The 17,961-nt window shown below is 44.6% G+C and overlaps 1 protein-coding gene across 1 annotated transcript in view; it reads right to left on the bottom strand.

The window, feature by feature from the left end:
* Positions 1-293: 293 nt before the first annotated feature.
* Positions 294-17,961, bottom strand: part of ZMAT4 (zinc finger matrin-type 4) — a 392,475-nt gene continuing 374,807 nt past the window's right edge. The window contains exon 9 of the mRNA XM_077258309.1: positions 294-4,355. Coding sequence (XP_077114424.1) covers positions 4,228-4,355 — 128 coding nt within the window. The 3' untranslated portion in view covers positions 294-4,227. The remainder of the gene's footprint in view (positions 4,356-17,961) is intronic.

The following is a 17,961-nucleotide window of genomic DNA, read 5'->3' as shown; positions in this document are numbered from 1 at the left end:
AGTCTGGTAGCTCAAAAATCATGCAAGGAAGGAGAGCCAAGCCGGCTTTAAACAGGGTGTGCAATCAGGATGTGCCAATCAGGAACTCAGGGTGGAGACCAACAGGAACTCAGGGAGGAGACATCAGCAGCAACATAGGTTCAAGTATTTGGATTAGCACGAAACTGTCCAGCAAGCTGAATAGCTCAGAAGAGCTGCCATCTGGTGCACAGGAGCTGCTGGGTTTGAATCCTGACACTAAAAGTACTACACAACCACTCGTTCTACGGAAATCATGACATACACAGCGCTGATATCAATATTTCAGTTTTATTGTTCTTTCTTTAGCACATACATTTGTTTCACAGAAGCATGAGGGTGGGTAAACCACACAGAGTATTACACAGTCTGTTTCCATAGTGTAACACACGACGTGCCCTACACAACTCACCACAACACTATTATGTCATGCTTTCAGCAATGCCATGTGCTCAACAATGACATGAGAAGCTGGAGGATGCAACGAAACCACAAGTGGAAACAAATGATGCTAGACATTGAGGAATCTCAGAGGAAATACTCGCGACTTTATTTCCTCTAGGACCACCAACATGATCCATATACCAATATAACTTGATATCGTGTTAGAGCTAGCTATAAATGAGAGCAAGCCACATAGAAGAATAAGAATTGGCGCCCCCAACAGTTCACAACACCGATCTGCTTGTCTCTAGCAGTAGGGATTGGGACATTTTTTTCCACATCCCCCCATGTATCCTTATTGTTGACTTACAACCCTTATGAGTGCAGATTTATAGCCTAGTCTAGGAAGGGCAGAACCTATTTTCTTTTGAAAGAAAAGGCTCCCATAATATTACGCGAATTGTGTAGATAGAAAACATCTATGGAGAATGGGGTAAGGGCCAAACTAAGTTGAGCCACTATCTTCATAGCGTCCATAGCAGCTGCAGGGTTTACCCTCTATAATTTATATGCCCTTGTAGAATAGCAGCATGACCGTAGTGCCAATTCCCTCAAGCCTGATATATCAAATCTGTAGCTCCTCAGGGGAGGAGTCTGGTTGATACCGCCCATGAGGAACAGATAAGCAACATTCTTCCTATTTCTATGGATGCTATAAAAACCTCATGGCCCCCTGTATGTTTGCATGCCCTTTCCAATTAAAAAAAGTTAATACTCTATTGTCATTACAATAGATTGCAATCGATTACTGCCAAGAGCAGCAATTTTTTTTTATCCTGTCATAATAGAACATTTGACATCTGATCTGCTTGTTTACATGGCTACACATATAGCCCAATGTGATGTAAGAATACAGCTGATGGATAGGTGGATATGAATTTTCTTTGTATAGGGTGAAGCAATGGATATTCTACTACTCAGGATATACTTAAGCACATTGATAAAATTACCATATAAATTACACACATTTATTTGTTTTTGTTTTTATGCTGGATTTTTGACACCTTTTCCTTGAGACATTTTCATAGGGTCCTCTGGGTAAAGAGCCCCCTCTACAGGGCTGTAAAAAGGCATATTGATCATGCTTGCATTTATAGACTCCCTGTGCCTGCCACCCATAATACCTGTCTATTGCTATTTGATAAGGCAACGTTCTGTAAATATCAATAATTTCTTCTTTTCTCTATGGCTCTGTGAAGCATAGACAAGTATACCGAAAAATATATAGTTCTGGGAAGGAGAAATAATTTACCACTTATCTTTGAAGGGGTGGTCCTGAAAATCACATTTATGACTGGTCTACCCCCATTTATGATCCAACTATTGGCATTCCCACTATTTCCAAAAAAGGGACTCATGTTAGTCTTGACTTTATTGGGCGACACCTGAATCTCCAACTCCTGTCATTTTTTAAAACCCGTTTTAAGAATATTTCACATGAATGGCATATTAAAGTATCCCTAACCATTACCCCATAGAAGGTCCATCTAGTGGCCATATCTCCAACATGACCCATACTTCTGTAAATGTTTGCATTCTCCTAAATTCCTGGGTTGGTCTTCAAATTTACGGCTCCAATATAAAACCCTGTGGTTGTATAGTATAGGCTGAGATCTAGTACCAATCAGGTACCGGCAAAGTCTGAAAATGACATTGACATTCGTGGAATTCCTTAGATACTTGGGGTTTTGGACAAACTCTACTTGCTTGATAGATTGTTTTTTTTTTTATAATTGAATGCTCCCAGGAGATCTTGGTTCCATGCAGCGCCACCACAGGTAAAATGAAGCATTGCACAGTTCATAGTGAAATCCGTGGGTTGTCCATGTAATGCCCAAAGTGGTGTAATTTGGCCACGATTTGTCCATAGACCCAATATCAGAGCATTAGTGAGTTGAGAGGAGTAATTCTACAAAGTATCTGGAATGAAAAAAATTATTCTTCAATTGGAAAACGTCCCATTTTTGCAAAAATCGTTCACATGCAATGGCTAATTAACCATTATGAGTCCTCAACATAGTCTGACCTATTAATCTAATATACATTGCTCAGTCTCTTCAATAGGAGCTGAGCTGCGGTACCCCATGGCGGCCATTAAACAGGATATGGAGATGTGTGGTTCTGCTCCATGCACGGTTTACGTTCAGCCACCATCGGGGGTGATAATCGCTAATCGGTGGGGGGTGCTGGATGTCTGACACTCACCAATTTTGTATTCATAATCTATCCTTGGATAATAAAAGCAGTGGACAACCCCCTTTAAAGAGGATATTTACCACCAAAATTTACACCTAACCACAGGATAGGAGGTAAATGTATGATCAATAGAGGTCAGACCGGTGGCAACCCACCGATACTGAGTGTAGGGGTCCCATGTCCATCAGTGATTCATGGGTAACCATTGCTCCATTCACTTCTATGCTTCTACCAGAGGGGTATTTCTCATGCGAGACCACCAATCCTTTAAACAGTGGTCAAGCATGTTCTCTACCACTCCATTCACTCATGGAACAGTGGTCTTCCATTCTTGTGGCTATTGTGTAAATTTTGGTAGAATACCCTCACAAAAAATTCCTTATGACAGTGGGAACATTTAAGTCCCATATTTGTATTAAGACCTAAAAACGCTTCGAAATCTTTGCGCAAGAATTGTAGATACTGAAAATGACACCAAAAATCCCAATTATTCTGTGTTCAGAAGGAATTTGCAGAGTCGTCTTCCCAGCACAGAATTACTCGTGGTTGGAAGGAGTACGTGATGATACAAAAACACAAGACAAGTGTGTGCTAGATAATCCGGCACTGACCATAAACTTGTTCTTATCGGTAGCTCCCATATTAGTCCAAACCACACTAATAGTCAAGACGAGGGTAGTAATGAGAAGACCACACGCATTTTAGAGATGATGAAAACTAAAAACTAATCTTTGTTTAAATTATTTGCAGGCATAATGATACCAGAGACGTAAAATATGCTTGTTCCTTAAAGTTCTCTTTGAAAACTTCAGCCCATCATTTGCACCTGTTAAAAATTGCACAAAAGACGTAAATCCCTCTGGATCTTTGTATATCCATCGCTTCTTGGTTTGCTGATGCTTATCAGTCCACATACCATACAACCAGAATGCCATAGCAGCAGGTCGTACTTCATTTCGAGCAACGGTTAAGTTGGAGGAGGACTCATGTTGAGTCTAAGTAAGTTCCAAGAAACCCCATTTAATGATGAGAATCTTGGGCAGCCAGTGTGATCTCTGCACTCCAGTGAAATCACATTTTCTTTTGACCTTTCAACAATGATATATTGGAAGTGTTAAAAAGGAATTTGAAGCTAAAAGGTCAAATGAGACTTCTATTGAGGAGCTGTCCGGACATCTTTATTCCATCGTCTTTGGGCAATATCAGCTTTCGATGTGAACTTTTCAAATGACTCATACAGGTCCCATAGACATATTGAGGAATCACGTGTACCTATAAAGGTCTTTCCTTAGGGAACCAAAATAAAGTTCTATTAAACGGAAATGGTTCTATGTTGTAAATACCTTACTGTATACTTGTAATTTCCAAAGGAGCTGGGAGGTATAGTCTGAAGCTACAAAATCTCCCAATAATCTGCCATTGGAATCCATCCACGTTAATAGTGGCAGGAACGGGTAAAGTTCTTGAGGTCAATCCATGCTCGTTTCTCGGTCTCTTTAAGAAAAAAACAAAGCCCTTTCTTGTGCTGTGTACTAGATAAGAGAAAGTTTAAGTAGTGCCTGTGGTTGCTCAGCACAGAATGTGAGTTTCTTCTGTGACCATAATGGAGAAGAAGGTATTCTCTGGAGAACATTCCCCTGTGTCTTCTGTGACTTGCGGAGGACTAAGAGAGCTTCTCCCGCTGTCATTGTCCTTTCCTGCCAAGTAAAAGGAAAGATATTTAGTAAAATGTTAGTGTTCATCCTGCTCATACTCAAAGATATTATACACTACAATCAAAAAAGGTCGTTGTTACCCAACAGTAATTGGGGCCCTTTGGATACAATCAGGATATTCGGTGCAGACATTCAACCTAATGTGAAAATGCATTCAGAACATTGTCTTACTTAGGCTCCATACTTGTCAACTCTTCCAGAGTGAAAAGGGGAGACCTCCTAGACTTATCTCAGAAGCTGCAGAACCTCCTGGGACCACCCAGTAAGTGGCACTCCCTGAAAACTTCCCTGTGCATGACGCTACAATACCAAGTACCAGCATCCAGAGGTATGGTACATTCAGGGCAAGAAACAGGGTATGTAAAGGGGGCTTGGTCTGCAAAAAGGGTGAGTGCTCAATGCTCTCTACTATATATTATATTGCCTCTCGCACAAAAATAAAAAAACAAGGCTACTTAATTTTAGAAGACGAGACACTCTTGTCCATGAAATTGTCTGTTATTATAGCCTATTCCCATTAAATTGAATGTGACTATGTTGCAATGCCAGACAGAGCCTAAAGATAGGTGCCATTTTTGGAGATAAGAAATGGTGCCTGATCTCCCCAACTACGCGCTCGCGTTAGCTCATCTTGCCATGTTTTATACTAAATTCTATGTAGTCTTTAATGTCCTGCAATCATAAAGTGAAAAACTAGAAGTATCCATTGAAGTGTTAGTTTTACAACCAAACCATAGTGTCCTATTGAGGTTTCCTCCACTGGGCACATCTCCAGGGTCCTAACGACAGGGCAACCGCGGTAGCGCTTGTTCTTATGTCTTCTTCATTTAGGGTCCAAATTCATGATGCCAGATGTTTAACATGTGATGGGACTCCCACCTACCATGTTCCATTTAGATTACTGTCGCCTTCTTACATAGCTTAGGGGTCTTTGGGCACCCTAAGGGTTCGTTCAGATGAGTGTATTACACGCCTGTGCACATGGCCGATTTTACACACGGACCAATAGTGTGCATGGAATAAAATCATATCATGAACTGCTTTGGTTTCTTTATGGACCAGACTAGTGCATGTAAATGACAGGCATCCCTTACATTCATCCAATAAGCAGGCAGTCAAAAGGAGTGGTGCATGGAGCCGGTAACGTCTGCAATTTGCAGATGTGAGTGACCCAAATTTTCGTACAGCCGTATGAACCCGGCTTTAGGAACCAGGGTTTGAGTGTGATCCCTATCTCTGCACTGTCAATAAGTACAACCTCTGACGACCACATAGGAGGACAACAGTATGAAAAATGGCACATGGTAAGTGGTGGCACTCTTACAAACTTTGCATTACAGCCCAGAAACTTAAAGTATCTCTCCCATCAAAGATTTTATCCTTTTAATATATTGCAATCATCATGCTATATGGCACTGTGAACTTACAGTTGCTCATTTTGCCTTTCTACCCAGCTAATTCTTATCTTTTCTCTGTTCTATGTAGAAACAGGAAGTCTCTTGTCCCTGCATTTATCATTCCTCTCTTCACCTCCTAACCCAGCTGCTCTTTCCTCTCCCTACCAGGTACTTTTTCCATGACTGATGACTCACACAGGGAAAATTGACCTCCTGTTTCTACATAGAGCTTAGAAGGATTCAGCTAGTCTGCTTTTAATCACTTGATGTCGTAGATCTAACGGAAAAGAGAATAATTAGCTGGGTAGAAAGGGAAAATGAGTGGAGCGCCCCCACACCGCCGCAGGGCCGAGGGGTACCCGGAGCCGGGCCTCTGGGTCTCAGTCCTGGGGTTGTCACGGTGGCTAGACCCGGTCCGTGGCCCTGTCTGTCAGTGGGGGACGTCCGGTGCAGTAAGTGGTGTTGTAACGGTGCAGTTGTGGGGTGCAGGTCGCGGTAAATAACGAGGACACCAGGTTGCAGTCTCTTTACCTCTTTACTGGAGATCTCTGAGTCCTCAGTCCAGAATACGGTTCTCCAGGCTGCGCAAGTCCGGCCGGTCCAATGGCACCTCCAGAGTTCACTTCACAGGTGGAAATCGGTGCCTACCTTCTTAGCGCTATGTGTTGTAGTCCTCCCCTGCTGTGCTTACGGAAAGTACCCCACAACCGTTGTGTCTGTTTCTTAAGTTCCCTCACAACTCGATTAAATGATGTTCTTCTAATCTTCCGTCCCTTCCTGATGTTACAGTTAGAACGGCACCCGTTTGTCGGATAGGCCTGGAGTTCTTCCGGGACCCTAGAGACGCCCCTCTCCCGCAATTGCCTCCCAAGACTTCATAGGTGATATGTGTTAGACAGCCCGCCTTAAACTGACTGTCCTGCCGCTGTTTAGAGTATTGCTTGAAGCTGAATGCTATAATACTCCCTCGGCGTTCCGGCCACCGGTAGTGCGCCTCAGTAGGGTGTTGCTCCGGTCTTACAGCACGACCCCTACTGGAATTCTCCTATTGCTTGATCTCGTTTCTCACTCAGCACAATCTATCTCGCTTCTAGTCCTTTCTTGGGTCCCGCCGCTTCCCGGAGCTGGCGCGGACCCGTTACGTTCTTTTCAATGCCAAGCCTCTGTCAGGATCCCACCCCTGACAGAGACCCTACTGTCTCTTCCTCCACAACACCCTCTGCCACTAGGTGTTGCTTCGTCCAATCCAGTCAGCTTTCTGATCTAACTTCCTGCCTGACCCCCAGTTTACCCACTATGGTGGGGAGTGGCCTAATGAATAGAACCTTTAGCTCCCCCCGGAGGCCCGGCTGTGAAATGTATTGGTGTCTGTGATACCTGGTCAGATGAACTCCTTCAGTGCCATCGGACGCACCATAGCTCCCCATAGTGGCGGAGCCACAGTACTGCAACGACCAGGACTCTGGGGCGCTGCACTCCCCCCTGGTTAAACACAGTACTCCGGGACTGGGAAGAAAACAACAATACAAGATTAGCAAAAAGACATACAGTTTTGTTTGAGTGCAATAACAGTAAGTATACTTGAACAGGCTTCCCTTTATGGGAGGTGAGGACACTTGAACGTTACAAAACATGGTTAAATATTAAAACATTATAAATTACAGGCTATAAATAACTCCTGTTACCCAACCGGGTATTCTACTAAGTGCAAAAACTGCTGAATAACATTTTAACATTGCCCTTAAGGACATACACTCTGTATCCACCAAAGGCCTTCCTATAATCACATTATAAGGTAAGTTAACTTTTTCATTCTCCTTCTTTGAGTCTGCAGGACCGCCTGTCCTATCGGCACCAGTCCTACTGCCTCTCCTTTCTGTTACAGGACCGCCCCGTTCAGCCAGGGCCTACTGCCTTTTCAACTACTATACATAGTATAGGACATAACATACTTTCAGTTTTAGAAGCTTTGAGCCATCTACGTATGGCTCCTAGGAGGACTCACTACCTAACCCCTACGGGTTCACTTTCTGTCCTCTGTAACACATTACTAACTCTTTCTTAACTTTCTATGGAGGACTCAGGGTTTACCTTCTATCCCCATTTTCTTATCAACATTATCAACTATCTTCTTAGATCATCAACCTTCATTAGTACTTTCTTACTTCCGACTATGCAGGACATTCTGTCTACCCCTAGGGGCCTACTGCACCTTCCTTCTGTCTCTCAATCTTTCTTCTAAGGAACATTATCAACATTTCTTTACAGTTAACCAGTTGGATACATATAACTTTTACATGTAAGTATCATCATTTTCTCTTATCAAACATCATTGCTATCTATCAGTCTTAAAGCAATACCATTTCTTTAAGTGCAACACGTGAACATCCCCTTTAAGAGGGGACCAAGTCTTTAGGAGGTAGCATTTGTTCTCTAGCTACCAGTCCTTTCTCAGCAAAAGCTCCGGTATGGTATCTTCACAAAGAGTCTTTAAATAAAACCAGTAGGAAACACCCTTAAGAAGGTGTAAACTATTTACAAAGAAGAGTTTGTATCATGCACGGTCCATGATTACTGCAGTTCTTTCAACTTGTGCAAACTTGAGGAAAAATAAACAAACAAGAAGGATCCCGGGTCAGCAGAGGGATCCCTAGGAATTAACCCTGGACGGGTTTAGCAGCAAACAATCAGGAAACAAACAGTTAAACCAAGAACTATATACATTTTTAAAGCAGTCATGCTTACTCATTCTTCGGGGAGGAAGGTGGTTTCCTCCCGGGCCTCACCAGACCAACGGGTCGTCCGACTGGTTCCAGGATCGGGTCCCGCCCCAACAGCGACAGGATCCCTCGCCGGGATGTTCTTTTCGCTGAAGCTCCGGCACGCCCCCAAGGTGCATGGTAAGTCCGGGTGCTCCGTTGTTCTTCGGGGCCAGGTTCAGCGGCCTTTTCAGCGGGAGATTTATCCTCCGGTGTTCCGGCAGTGGCTTGTAGTGCGACGCACCGCTGGACGCCCCGCGCCATCCAGCCAGCCTCTCCCATGGCTCTCCTCCATCTGGTATAAGTTACCGCATCACCAGGCTCCAGATCGCGAGGGAATCGTCCTTCACAAGGCTCCACCTCCTCCCGGTCCACATGAACTTGTAGCGGCTCTCCAATCTCCTGTATAACCCCGCGTCCATGTTGAGGGTTGAAAGAGACCACCACACCCCAATGAGACAAGGGGGGCTCCGCAACGGAGGTTAAATCAATCTGGGCTGCCGGTTGTGGTCGGTTCCGCCATGCAGCCATCAAGCGCCGCAGGTGCTCAGCCTCCGGCAGGATCTTCATGCCCTGTGCCTGCAGCGTACCTTCAGCCGCGGCCGGGTGGGAAGGAGCAGGGGACACCAGAGATAGGTGGACTTCTGTGGGCCGACCTAGCCGAGCAAGTACGCGAGCATCGGCCTCCACGCGTTGCGCTATCTGGCGAGCTTCGGCTGCAGCTACACACTCCTCTGATGGTGGCAAGGGGGGTCGGCCCATCGGTAGCTCCGTGAGGGTCAGTCCCCGCAACGCTGGTGCATCTGGGGCTGTGTCAAGCGGTGCAGCCTCAGGCTGGATCGGGTCAGTCCCCCGCGGAATTCTCGGTGTCGCCATCTTTGCTCCTTCTTCGGTGTCTTCTTCCCGCGGTCTCTTTCGTGGGCGGCCCCGTCTCCATGGTCTCCACCCTCCAAACAGGATTAGGAGGCGGACCTCGGCTGTTGACGGACACGTCCTCAGGACCAAGAAATGTTTAGACTGGGCGGCCATTGTTCTTCGCGCTCTCTAGCTTGTCTACGCCTACTCCACGCCCCTCTTCTCTTCCGGCGCTCTCCTCAGCATTGCAATGGCGGCGGATTTTGGCGGCAAGTGGCGCAGCACACAGTCTTTGTAATAAAGTACAGTCCAAGCACAACAAATCACAGTTCCAAGGCACACATGACCTGATTCTTCAGGCTTAAGTAAATCCTGTTCGTGACGCCAAGTTTGGAGCGCCCCCACACCGCCGCAGGGCCGAGGGGTACCCGGAGCCGGGCCTCTGGGTCTCAGTCCTGGGGTTGTCACGGTGGCTAGACCCGGTCCGTGGCCCTGTCTGTCAGTGGGGGACGTCCGGTGCAGTAAGTGGTGTTGTAACGGTGCAGTTGTGGGGTGCAGGTCGCGGTAAATAACGAGGACACCAGGTTGCAGTCTCTTTACCTCTTTACTGGAGATCTCTGAGTCCTCAGTCCAGAATACGGTTCTCCAGGCTGCGCAAGTCCGGCCGGTCCAATGGCACCTCCAGAGTTCACTTCACAGGTGGAAATCGGTGCCTACCTTCTTAGCGCTATGTGTTGTAGTCCTCCCCTGCTGTGCTTACGGAAAGTACCCCACAACCGTTGTGTCTGTTTCTTAAGTTCCCTCACAACTCGATTAAATGATGTTCTTCTAATCTTCCGTCCCTTCCTGATGTTACAGTTAGAACGGCACCCGTTTGTCGGATAGGCCTGGAGTTCTTCCGGGACCCTAGAGACGCCCCTCTCCCGCAATTGCCTCCCAAGACTTCATAGGTGATATGTGTTAGACAGCCCGCCTTAAACTGACTGTCCTGCCGCTGTTTAGAGTATTGCTTGAAGCTGAATGCTTATAATACTCCCTCGGCGTTCCGGCCACCGGTAGTGCGCCTCAGTAGGGTGTTGCTCCGGTCTTACAGCACGACCCCTACTGGAATTCTCCTATTGCTTGATCTCGTTTCTCACTCAGCACAATCTATCTCGCTTCTAGTCCTTTCTTGGGTCCCGCCGCTTCCCGGAGCTGGCGCGGACCCGTTACGTTCTTTTCAATGCCAAGCCTCTGTCAGGATCCCACCCCTGACAGAGACCCTACTGTCTCTTCCTCCACAACACCCTCTGCCACTAGGTGTTGCTTCGTCCAATCCAGTCAGCTTTCTGATCTAACTTCCTGCCTGACCCCCAGTTTACCCACTATGGTGGGGAGTGGCCTAATGAATAGAACCCTTAGCTCCCCCCGGAGGCCCGGCTGTGAAATGTATTGGTGTCTGTGATACCTGGTCAGATGAACTCCTTCAGTGCCATCGGACGCACCATAGCTCCCCATAGTGGCGGAGCCACAGTACTGCAACGACCAGGACTCTGGGGCGCTGCATGAGCAATTGTAAGTACACAGTGCTGTATAATATGATGATTGCAATATATTAAGAGGATAACAATTTTGATGGGAGGAGGAGGACTGCTTTTTTAAAAGGGGTTGTCCATGGTTAGAAAAACAAGTCTGTTTTCTTCCAAAAACAGCTCAATGCTTATCTACATGTGGTATCCAGCCCTGACTGCAATCAATGTCAGACACAACCTGTAGACGAGGATGGCACTGATTTAAGAAGAAGGCAACCATGTTTTTTTTTTATACCTGACAAGCCTTACATAGGGTTATCATCTTCCTTTTTCCGAAGAATCCTGGCCGGTAACTTTAGACATTGAGCAGTAAACTATAGAAGTAAAGGGGTTGTCCGGTCCAAATCGATAAGTCTGCAGTCACCCTGTGTGACTGCAGACCGATGAACCCCCCCCCAGAGCACGCGCTGTACTGGAGGGTATGCATGTGTTATACATGCTCCCAGCCAGGGGTGGATTCATAAGTCTGCAGTCAAACAGAGTGACTGCAGACTTATCGATTTGGACTGGACAAGCTCTTCAAACATCGCATCGTTCTTGAGAGCAAAGAGGATTTTTAATAAGAGCTAAATTGCAAAGTTGCTTGTTTTTAAAAGCACTTTGCAATTTTACCCATTTAGGACTTAAATTTAATATCTGCATTATTTTTTTTAGCAATATCTGGAGATCTGCTGAAATCAATTTCATCACCATTTACAAATTAAATGAAATTCTTAAGAACCGATCAGAGTTCTGGGCGTTGCTGAATCTTCCTTTTTTACTTTGTGAATTGTTGTGCACAGCATAATATCTACTGAATTTACACATTTCCATGTTCTGCATTTCGCTGGAGCACCATATTGATGATCGTATCTAAATATTAATTGTTGGAATGGGAGATAGAAATGTACATTTACAGTAGTAGTGCGGAGGCAGCACCTTGTGACGGGCTGGCAGCCATTCCTCCGCTGCTGGCTCATCACTGCTCAGTGGTTTCTTGCGTTACTTGCTGGTGGTAAGTTTAATTACTACGTCGCTATACTAGATCAGCACAAAGGTTTTAGATTACTGTGAGCGTTCGCCTATTTCAGTGCCAGCCTTGCCACCTGTCCTTTAGGAATGAGATTTGCTGCCAACCAAACACTCAAAACAGCTTTATACTCACAAGGCAAACAGTTTCCAGATAAGTGTTGGATGCGTGCCTGGGAGGAAAGGAGATCCCGATTTTTTTATTTTTTTTGCAGTAGTGTTTCCACTATGATAAAAGTCATTCCAAAATAGAAAAAAAAATTCCCCAAAAAGCGACACTCTTGCTGATAATCCCAAAACAACGCCACTCTTGTTGATGGGCTGCGTTACCAATGCCAAACATGGCTCAAGGGCTCATGCACACAACCAATTTTCTCAGATGAGTACTATCTATGGTTTTAACGGAGAGCACTTGTACCTATGGTATTTTATTGCGCTGATCACATTTTTTATTGTTTTCCTCGGGCCAAGGAGACATGTCCGATTTCGGTCCGAGAGTCGGATCAAAATCGGCAATGCAAGCCTATGGCCCGTGAAAATCATCGGACCTTAGTTGGATGTCATCCGAGTGTAGTACAATTTTCACGGACTGGGAGAAGTTGGAGAAAGTTGTTTTTTTTTCTCTCCACTTCCAAGAAAAACTTATCCCACTCTGATCAAACTTTGATCAAACTCCGACCAGAGTCTGATCAGAATAATCGGTCCGTTTTCTCGGATGGAGAGAAAAAGGTCATGTGACCCTACCCTTTAGGCATGTGTACCACTGTTTATACTGACCCTCTTTATACCATTTATTGGAAGGAGCTTATTGATTTGTAACAAATCGGATTTGTTATGAATTTCTCAAAAAAATCTGAATTTTTGGTGCTCTGATTTGTGCAAATCCCAGCAAAATGGTGTCTTATCAGGTGCCATTTTTCTGGATTCTGGACCTTCCACCACAGCAGGGACTCAGCCCTCAGTCTTCTATCTTCTTCTCTCTCTGGGCCTCTGGTGCTGTTACTCGTGTTACTCGTCACTAGGCTCAGTACTATTAAAATGGGCACAACACATGTTAATTACATATGTCGCACCAAATGAGGACACCTAGGAAGTAGTGTAGAGCTGCGGCGCCGGAGGTCTGCAAATATCTGATTAGGGGATCCGCAGGGGAGGGAATGATATGGGGCAGACTTAGGAAAGGTGAGTATGAGTTTTTCTTAATCCCCTTCCAGTCCATTTGATTCACGTCAAATTTATGGGATTCAAGGCGAATTTCCCAGCCGAAATCAAGGCAATTTTCCAAATTTGAATTTTGGCAGATTTCGTCACCTCCACTAGTAAACATATGAATGAATATAAGTGCATGGATGAAGTTACGCGGAGAGCAGAGGTAGCAGCTATAATCATGGCCCAAAGGCCCCACTGCCACAAAATGGGCACATAGTAGATAGGTAAGTTTTTTTGCATTGGGGTCCAGTGTGTCTTTTTCCATAGATTGATAATCAATACAGCCGCCATCGTAGGGCATAATGAAAACCAATATGGCCACAATTACAGTGCACAAAAGGATCGTCACCGAGTTTTCTCTGCAGTCGTAATGATAAGTAAGCCATCTTATATTGTAATACATCCCCAGAAGCAGTTCTATTAGGGGTGCAGAGATAGCAGTTACATCCAAGACACGGTGTCTAATAAAGTCCAAAGACCCTTCTGACATAAAAAGAGACCAGTGTTATACGTGGTATTGGGAACTAGGAGTGTCTGTCAACCAATATGAACGCTGTTAGGCGGGGGTTACAAATTTGCACTGGGGCCCAGTAGCTTCGACTATGTACTTCTCCCATATCACAATATTTTCCTCCTTGTACTACTTTGATTTATCCCCCCAATTAACCGACATTTGGCAGGGTGTTTCATATGTGTTCTGAGCAATGTTCTCGTGATTGCAGTTCCTGAAAAGGAAAATTAGTTGCTTGATTTACCGCTTTTCTCATGTTGACCAACAAGCCAGTCATGTTCGGTTCTGGAAGAAAATTTGATATTTTGGTTCTTAATTTATACTCAGCCCTACAGTAAATAAGGCTGGAAACTAATCAAGTCTAATCCCGGATTAGTTTCCAAATAGGATGAAATCATGAAGCAAAGTCAGGTCATCAAACTAAACTGCAGTGATGTCTTGGGGATTAACAGAGGAGGCGGCGCGGTGCAGAATGCGTTATCTTTTATGTCTATAGTAGTCATTTCTCTTCCACACGTCGTAGGTTGTTTAATGTCACGAGGTAGTTTTAAGTAGAAATGTATAAAGTATCACCTACAAGATTTCCCATCAGATATTCCAATGGTTTCCAAAGTGTCTTCAAGCTAGGGAACCCTGAACCAGCTAGGGACACCATGAGGAACCCCTAAGCAGGCACTCTTCAGGGATTAATCCAATCTAATGCTGAAGACACCAATCATCTGAATGGTACTGTAATTCTTTCATAATTTGGGGTACAGAATCCACGTCACAAAATCTGAGTAGTATCGGCCTAATCCTGGGGTCGATGTTCTCTCTGATGCCAAGCGTTCCACCAGGATGGCATCTATATGCTACTAACTCCCGCCTGGATGATACAAAAAAAATATAAAAAATGGCTGATAGTCATTTTGTAGAATCTAGTTACGCCATGTGTCTTAAGCAGAGTGCAGTCATCCAACCTTAGGGTAGGGTTACAAACTGATGACTCCAAAGCCGAGTACAATGGTCTGATTAAGCTGCTCCCAGTTTGATCAGTGTCATCGGTTTTTCTTGGATGTGGAGAGAAAAAAAATGTCTCCATCTTCTCTATTCTGTCTATACCTGAAAATTGGCCACACTTGGATGTCATGTGGGATTCATTTAAAAAATATTTGGTAACAAAAAAAATGACAATGATTCAAGAAGTAACAACCATGCCACGTAATCTGCCAGTAAGAATGTGGGTGTTATGCTGCTGCAGTGCAGGTAGATGCAGGCTTCACTAGATGACAGTAGGGAGGTAGCAGGTCTGCACCTAACCTAGCTTACCTGCAGTGCAGCAGTGAGACTACCACAGGTGGCAGCAGAATAGTCAAAATGAGCCGGTCAAGTCCTAGACTGTAGCGCAGTTCCAAAGGAATAAGCAAACTCAAGGTCAGAGACAAGCCAGGGGGTCAGTAACAGTCAGGAGCGGATAAGCCAAATGACAAGGGACAAAAACAGGTCAGGATACACGCCAAGTCAAACCAGGGAGTCTGCACACTAAAGGGAAACACTGAGTCAAGACGGGAACAGGGGAAAACAGAGACACGGGTTCAGACAGCAAACGCAGCAGGACCAATCAGAGCAATGGGAGTCAGCTACAGCAGCACTAGGCAGAAACTATAACTTGCATGATCTGCAGGACACAGCGGGGCTAAATAGCAAACCTGACATGATCAGACCGGGAAAAGTATATAACATGAAAGTATCTCACCGGTCCTTTTTCAATACGACAACTCTATGTTGCATGTTACGCATCCTACGTTGAGCAGCCGGCCTGCCATAAACGTGCTACCATGGCCTGCAGCATCTCTGGACGTATCATTGAGCATGTCTGGGACGTCATTGGTCGGCGATTATACAGGAGCTGCCAGCAGCGGATCTTGATGATTTGCCCAAGTGCATTCAGTCCAGCAGAACCATCCTCAGACGACCATTAGTAACCTCATTGATAGCATCCAAGGTTGTAAATGTGAGGTTTCCTGCGCTCATACTCCATACTGAATAAATCGAGGTGTCTTGAAAAATGTGTTTCATCATTTGCAGATCATTAGCATGTCGATCCATCCTGTGATTTTCATAACTCCATGACTTTTCCATCTTAGTGATGCAATTTCAATATTGTGGAGTGTATTTTACTTTTAGAAATAAATATTAATTTTACAATTTTATATTTGAAGTTTTAAAAAGCAATTGGCAGCTTTGGAGCACTTTTATTTTGGTTCAAATTGAATATTTCAGCTGAATTTTGGGAAATGTACTCACCTCCATTAGTAATTTGACAAACATAGTATTTTTTTAATATTTTTTTTTTGCTCACATTTTCCTGTAATTAGGCTTTCATGATGGGTTTATACCGACATGGCATTTCCATAGCTGTGTGCTAGATTCATAAGACGTGAAGAGGAGGAAGATTTATGACTATTACATTACTCTGATGTTCCAGTAATGATAGACTGATAGATATTCATCTCGCCGTATCCCTTTGTTCACAGTCATTTGAACACATCCACAGTTATTTACCTGCGCCTTGACAGCCCCTAGTAATAAAATACAGGTGCGGTACATTCGCTCTCCTGCTCAGTGTAATGAAAATAATGCTTTCAAGTAACCAGATCGTAACAGAGATAATTCAGCCAAGAAGCCAGGCAAGATGTTTCATCCAGACCTCATATGCACTGATGGGCGGACATTGGGAGCTGTCTCCCTTTCTAAATGTACTTTGGTGTCACAGTCAATATTGACCGCGTCATCTATCGAGTTACTGCCAGGATCAAGGTTATCTCTAATCCCAGCTGTTGCAGTGGATGACAACTGTATATTACCACCTTCCACCTGTACCATACTTGTGCAGCAAAGGAAAGAGTTAAAAGGAAGCTGTCGTGTCTGTATTCGGACCTGGTCTGCTCTATTTGTCAAGTTCAGCATAAGAAAGATCGTTGTATTGTTAATAATTGTACATGCCCCATTGCAAACGTTTCCCATGCCATAAATGAAAAGGAAGTGTTGGGAGTAGGGATGGGTGGACTCGTGGAAGCTCGGGTTCTGGTACATGACCCAAACTTTTTAGAAAGTTCGGTTTGGGTACCAGAACAGTACCCGAACTTCCATCAGAACCAGAAGCCCATTGACGATAATGGATATCCGAACTGCTAAGAAAAGAAAAAAAATTCTCTCTCTCTCTCTGTCTCTACTTCTTCCGAGGACTTACCCCGAACATTGCACCGGACTTCAGCAGAAAGTCTGTGCTCAGCGTTCAGGTCTGATCAGCGACTGTCCAGTACGAATGTCAAACATTTACTTTCGGGTTCGCCCATCTCTTGGGAGTAGAGTTGGGTAGACCTGTGGAAGTTTGGGCTCTGGTACCCGACCGAACTTTAGTCCAACTTGAACCCGAACTTCAACCAGAACCCGAATCCCATTGAAAACAATGAGGACCCGAACTTTGAACTGGAAAAAAAATCTCCTTCCCTCCCTCCGTCTGTCCCTCCCTTTCTCTCTCCTTGCTCCCGGACTTCCCACGAAACCCCAAACATCGTACTGGACTTCTGGGAGAAGTCTGTGTTCGGCATTTACCACCGGACACTTACTTTCCAGTACAAAACCCAAACTTTTAAGTTTGGGTTCGCTCACCTCTACTTAGGAGTCCTCTGGGCGTTCCAATTTTTGGAAACATTTTGCAACTGCCACTTTCCTGGACTTGATTGACACCACAATGTGCCTATTGAAATCCTGCACAAGGGCAGTAGTTTTGGTGGAGCCAAGCAAAAAGTAGTGCAAAAGTTTTTTTTGTACTGTGTAAGAGTAAAATTTGCGAAGAAAATTTGCAAAGCCCAAAATTTGCAAATCCCAAAATTTGCAAAGCTCAAAATTTGCAATGCAAAGGATGAAATGTGCAGCAATTCCAACGCATTAAGAAATTCTGCAGCACATATTGCAGTGAGAACATAATCTGTCATGGAGATAATCATTCAGCCGCTGCAATGTAGAACCCATACTGTAATGTGAATACATCCCAGTAGCAGAACACGTGGTTAAGACCTTTCTGTTCTTTGCCATTGATAAATAAAGGACAGGAAGCACTGTGTGACATGAGATTTATTACATGGCATCCCACCTACTCCCTGTAGTTGAGAAGTGATTGGCCCGGATGCCTGCATAAGCTCCATCTCATATAAGAAATATTGGAGACTTTCCGCAGATGACAGTGAATGATTAGGAAAAAGATTCCAGTGTGAACCAGAATCGGATTTTCTA

Source organism: Ranitomeya variabilis, chromosome 4 (genome assembly GCF_051348905.1).
Source record: "Ranitomeya variabilis isolate aRanVar5 chromosome 4, aRanVar5.hap1, whole genome shotgun sequence".
Classification (NCBI taxonomy): domain Eukaryota; kingdom Metazoa; phylum Chordata; class Amphibia; order Anura; family Dendrobatidae; genus Ranitomeya; species Ranitomeya variabilis.
This window is presented reverse-complemented; position numbering and strand designations above follow the sequence as displayed.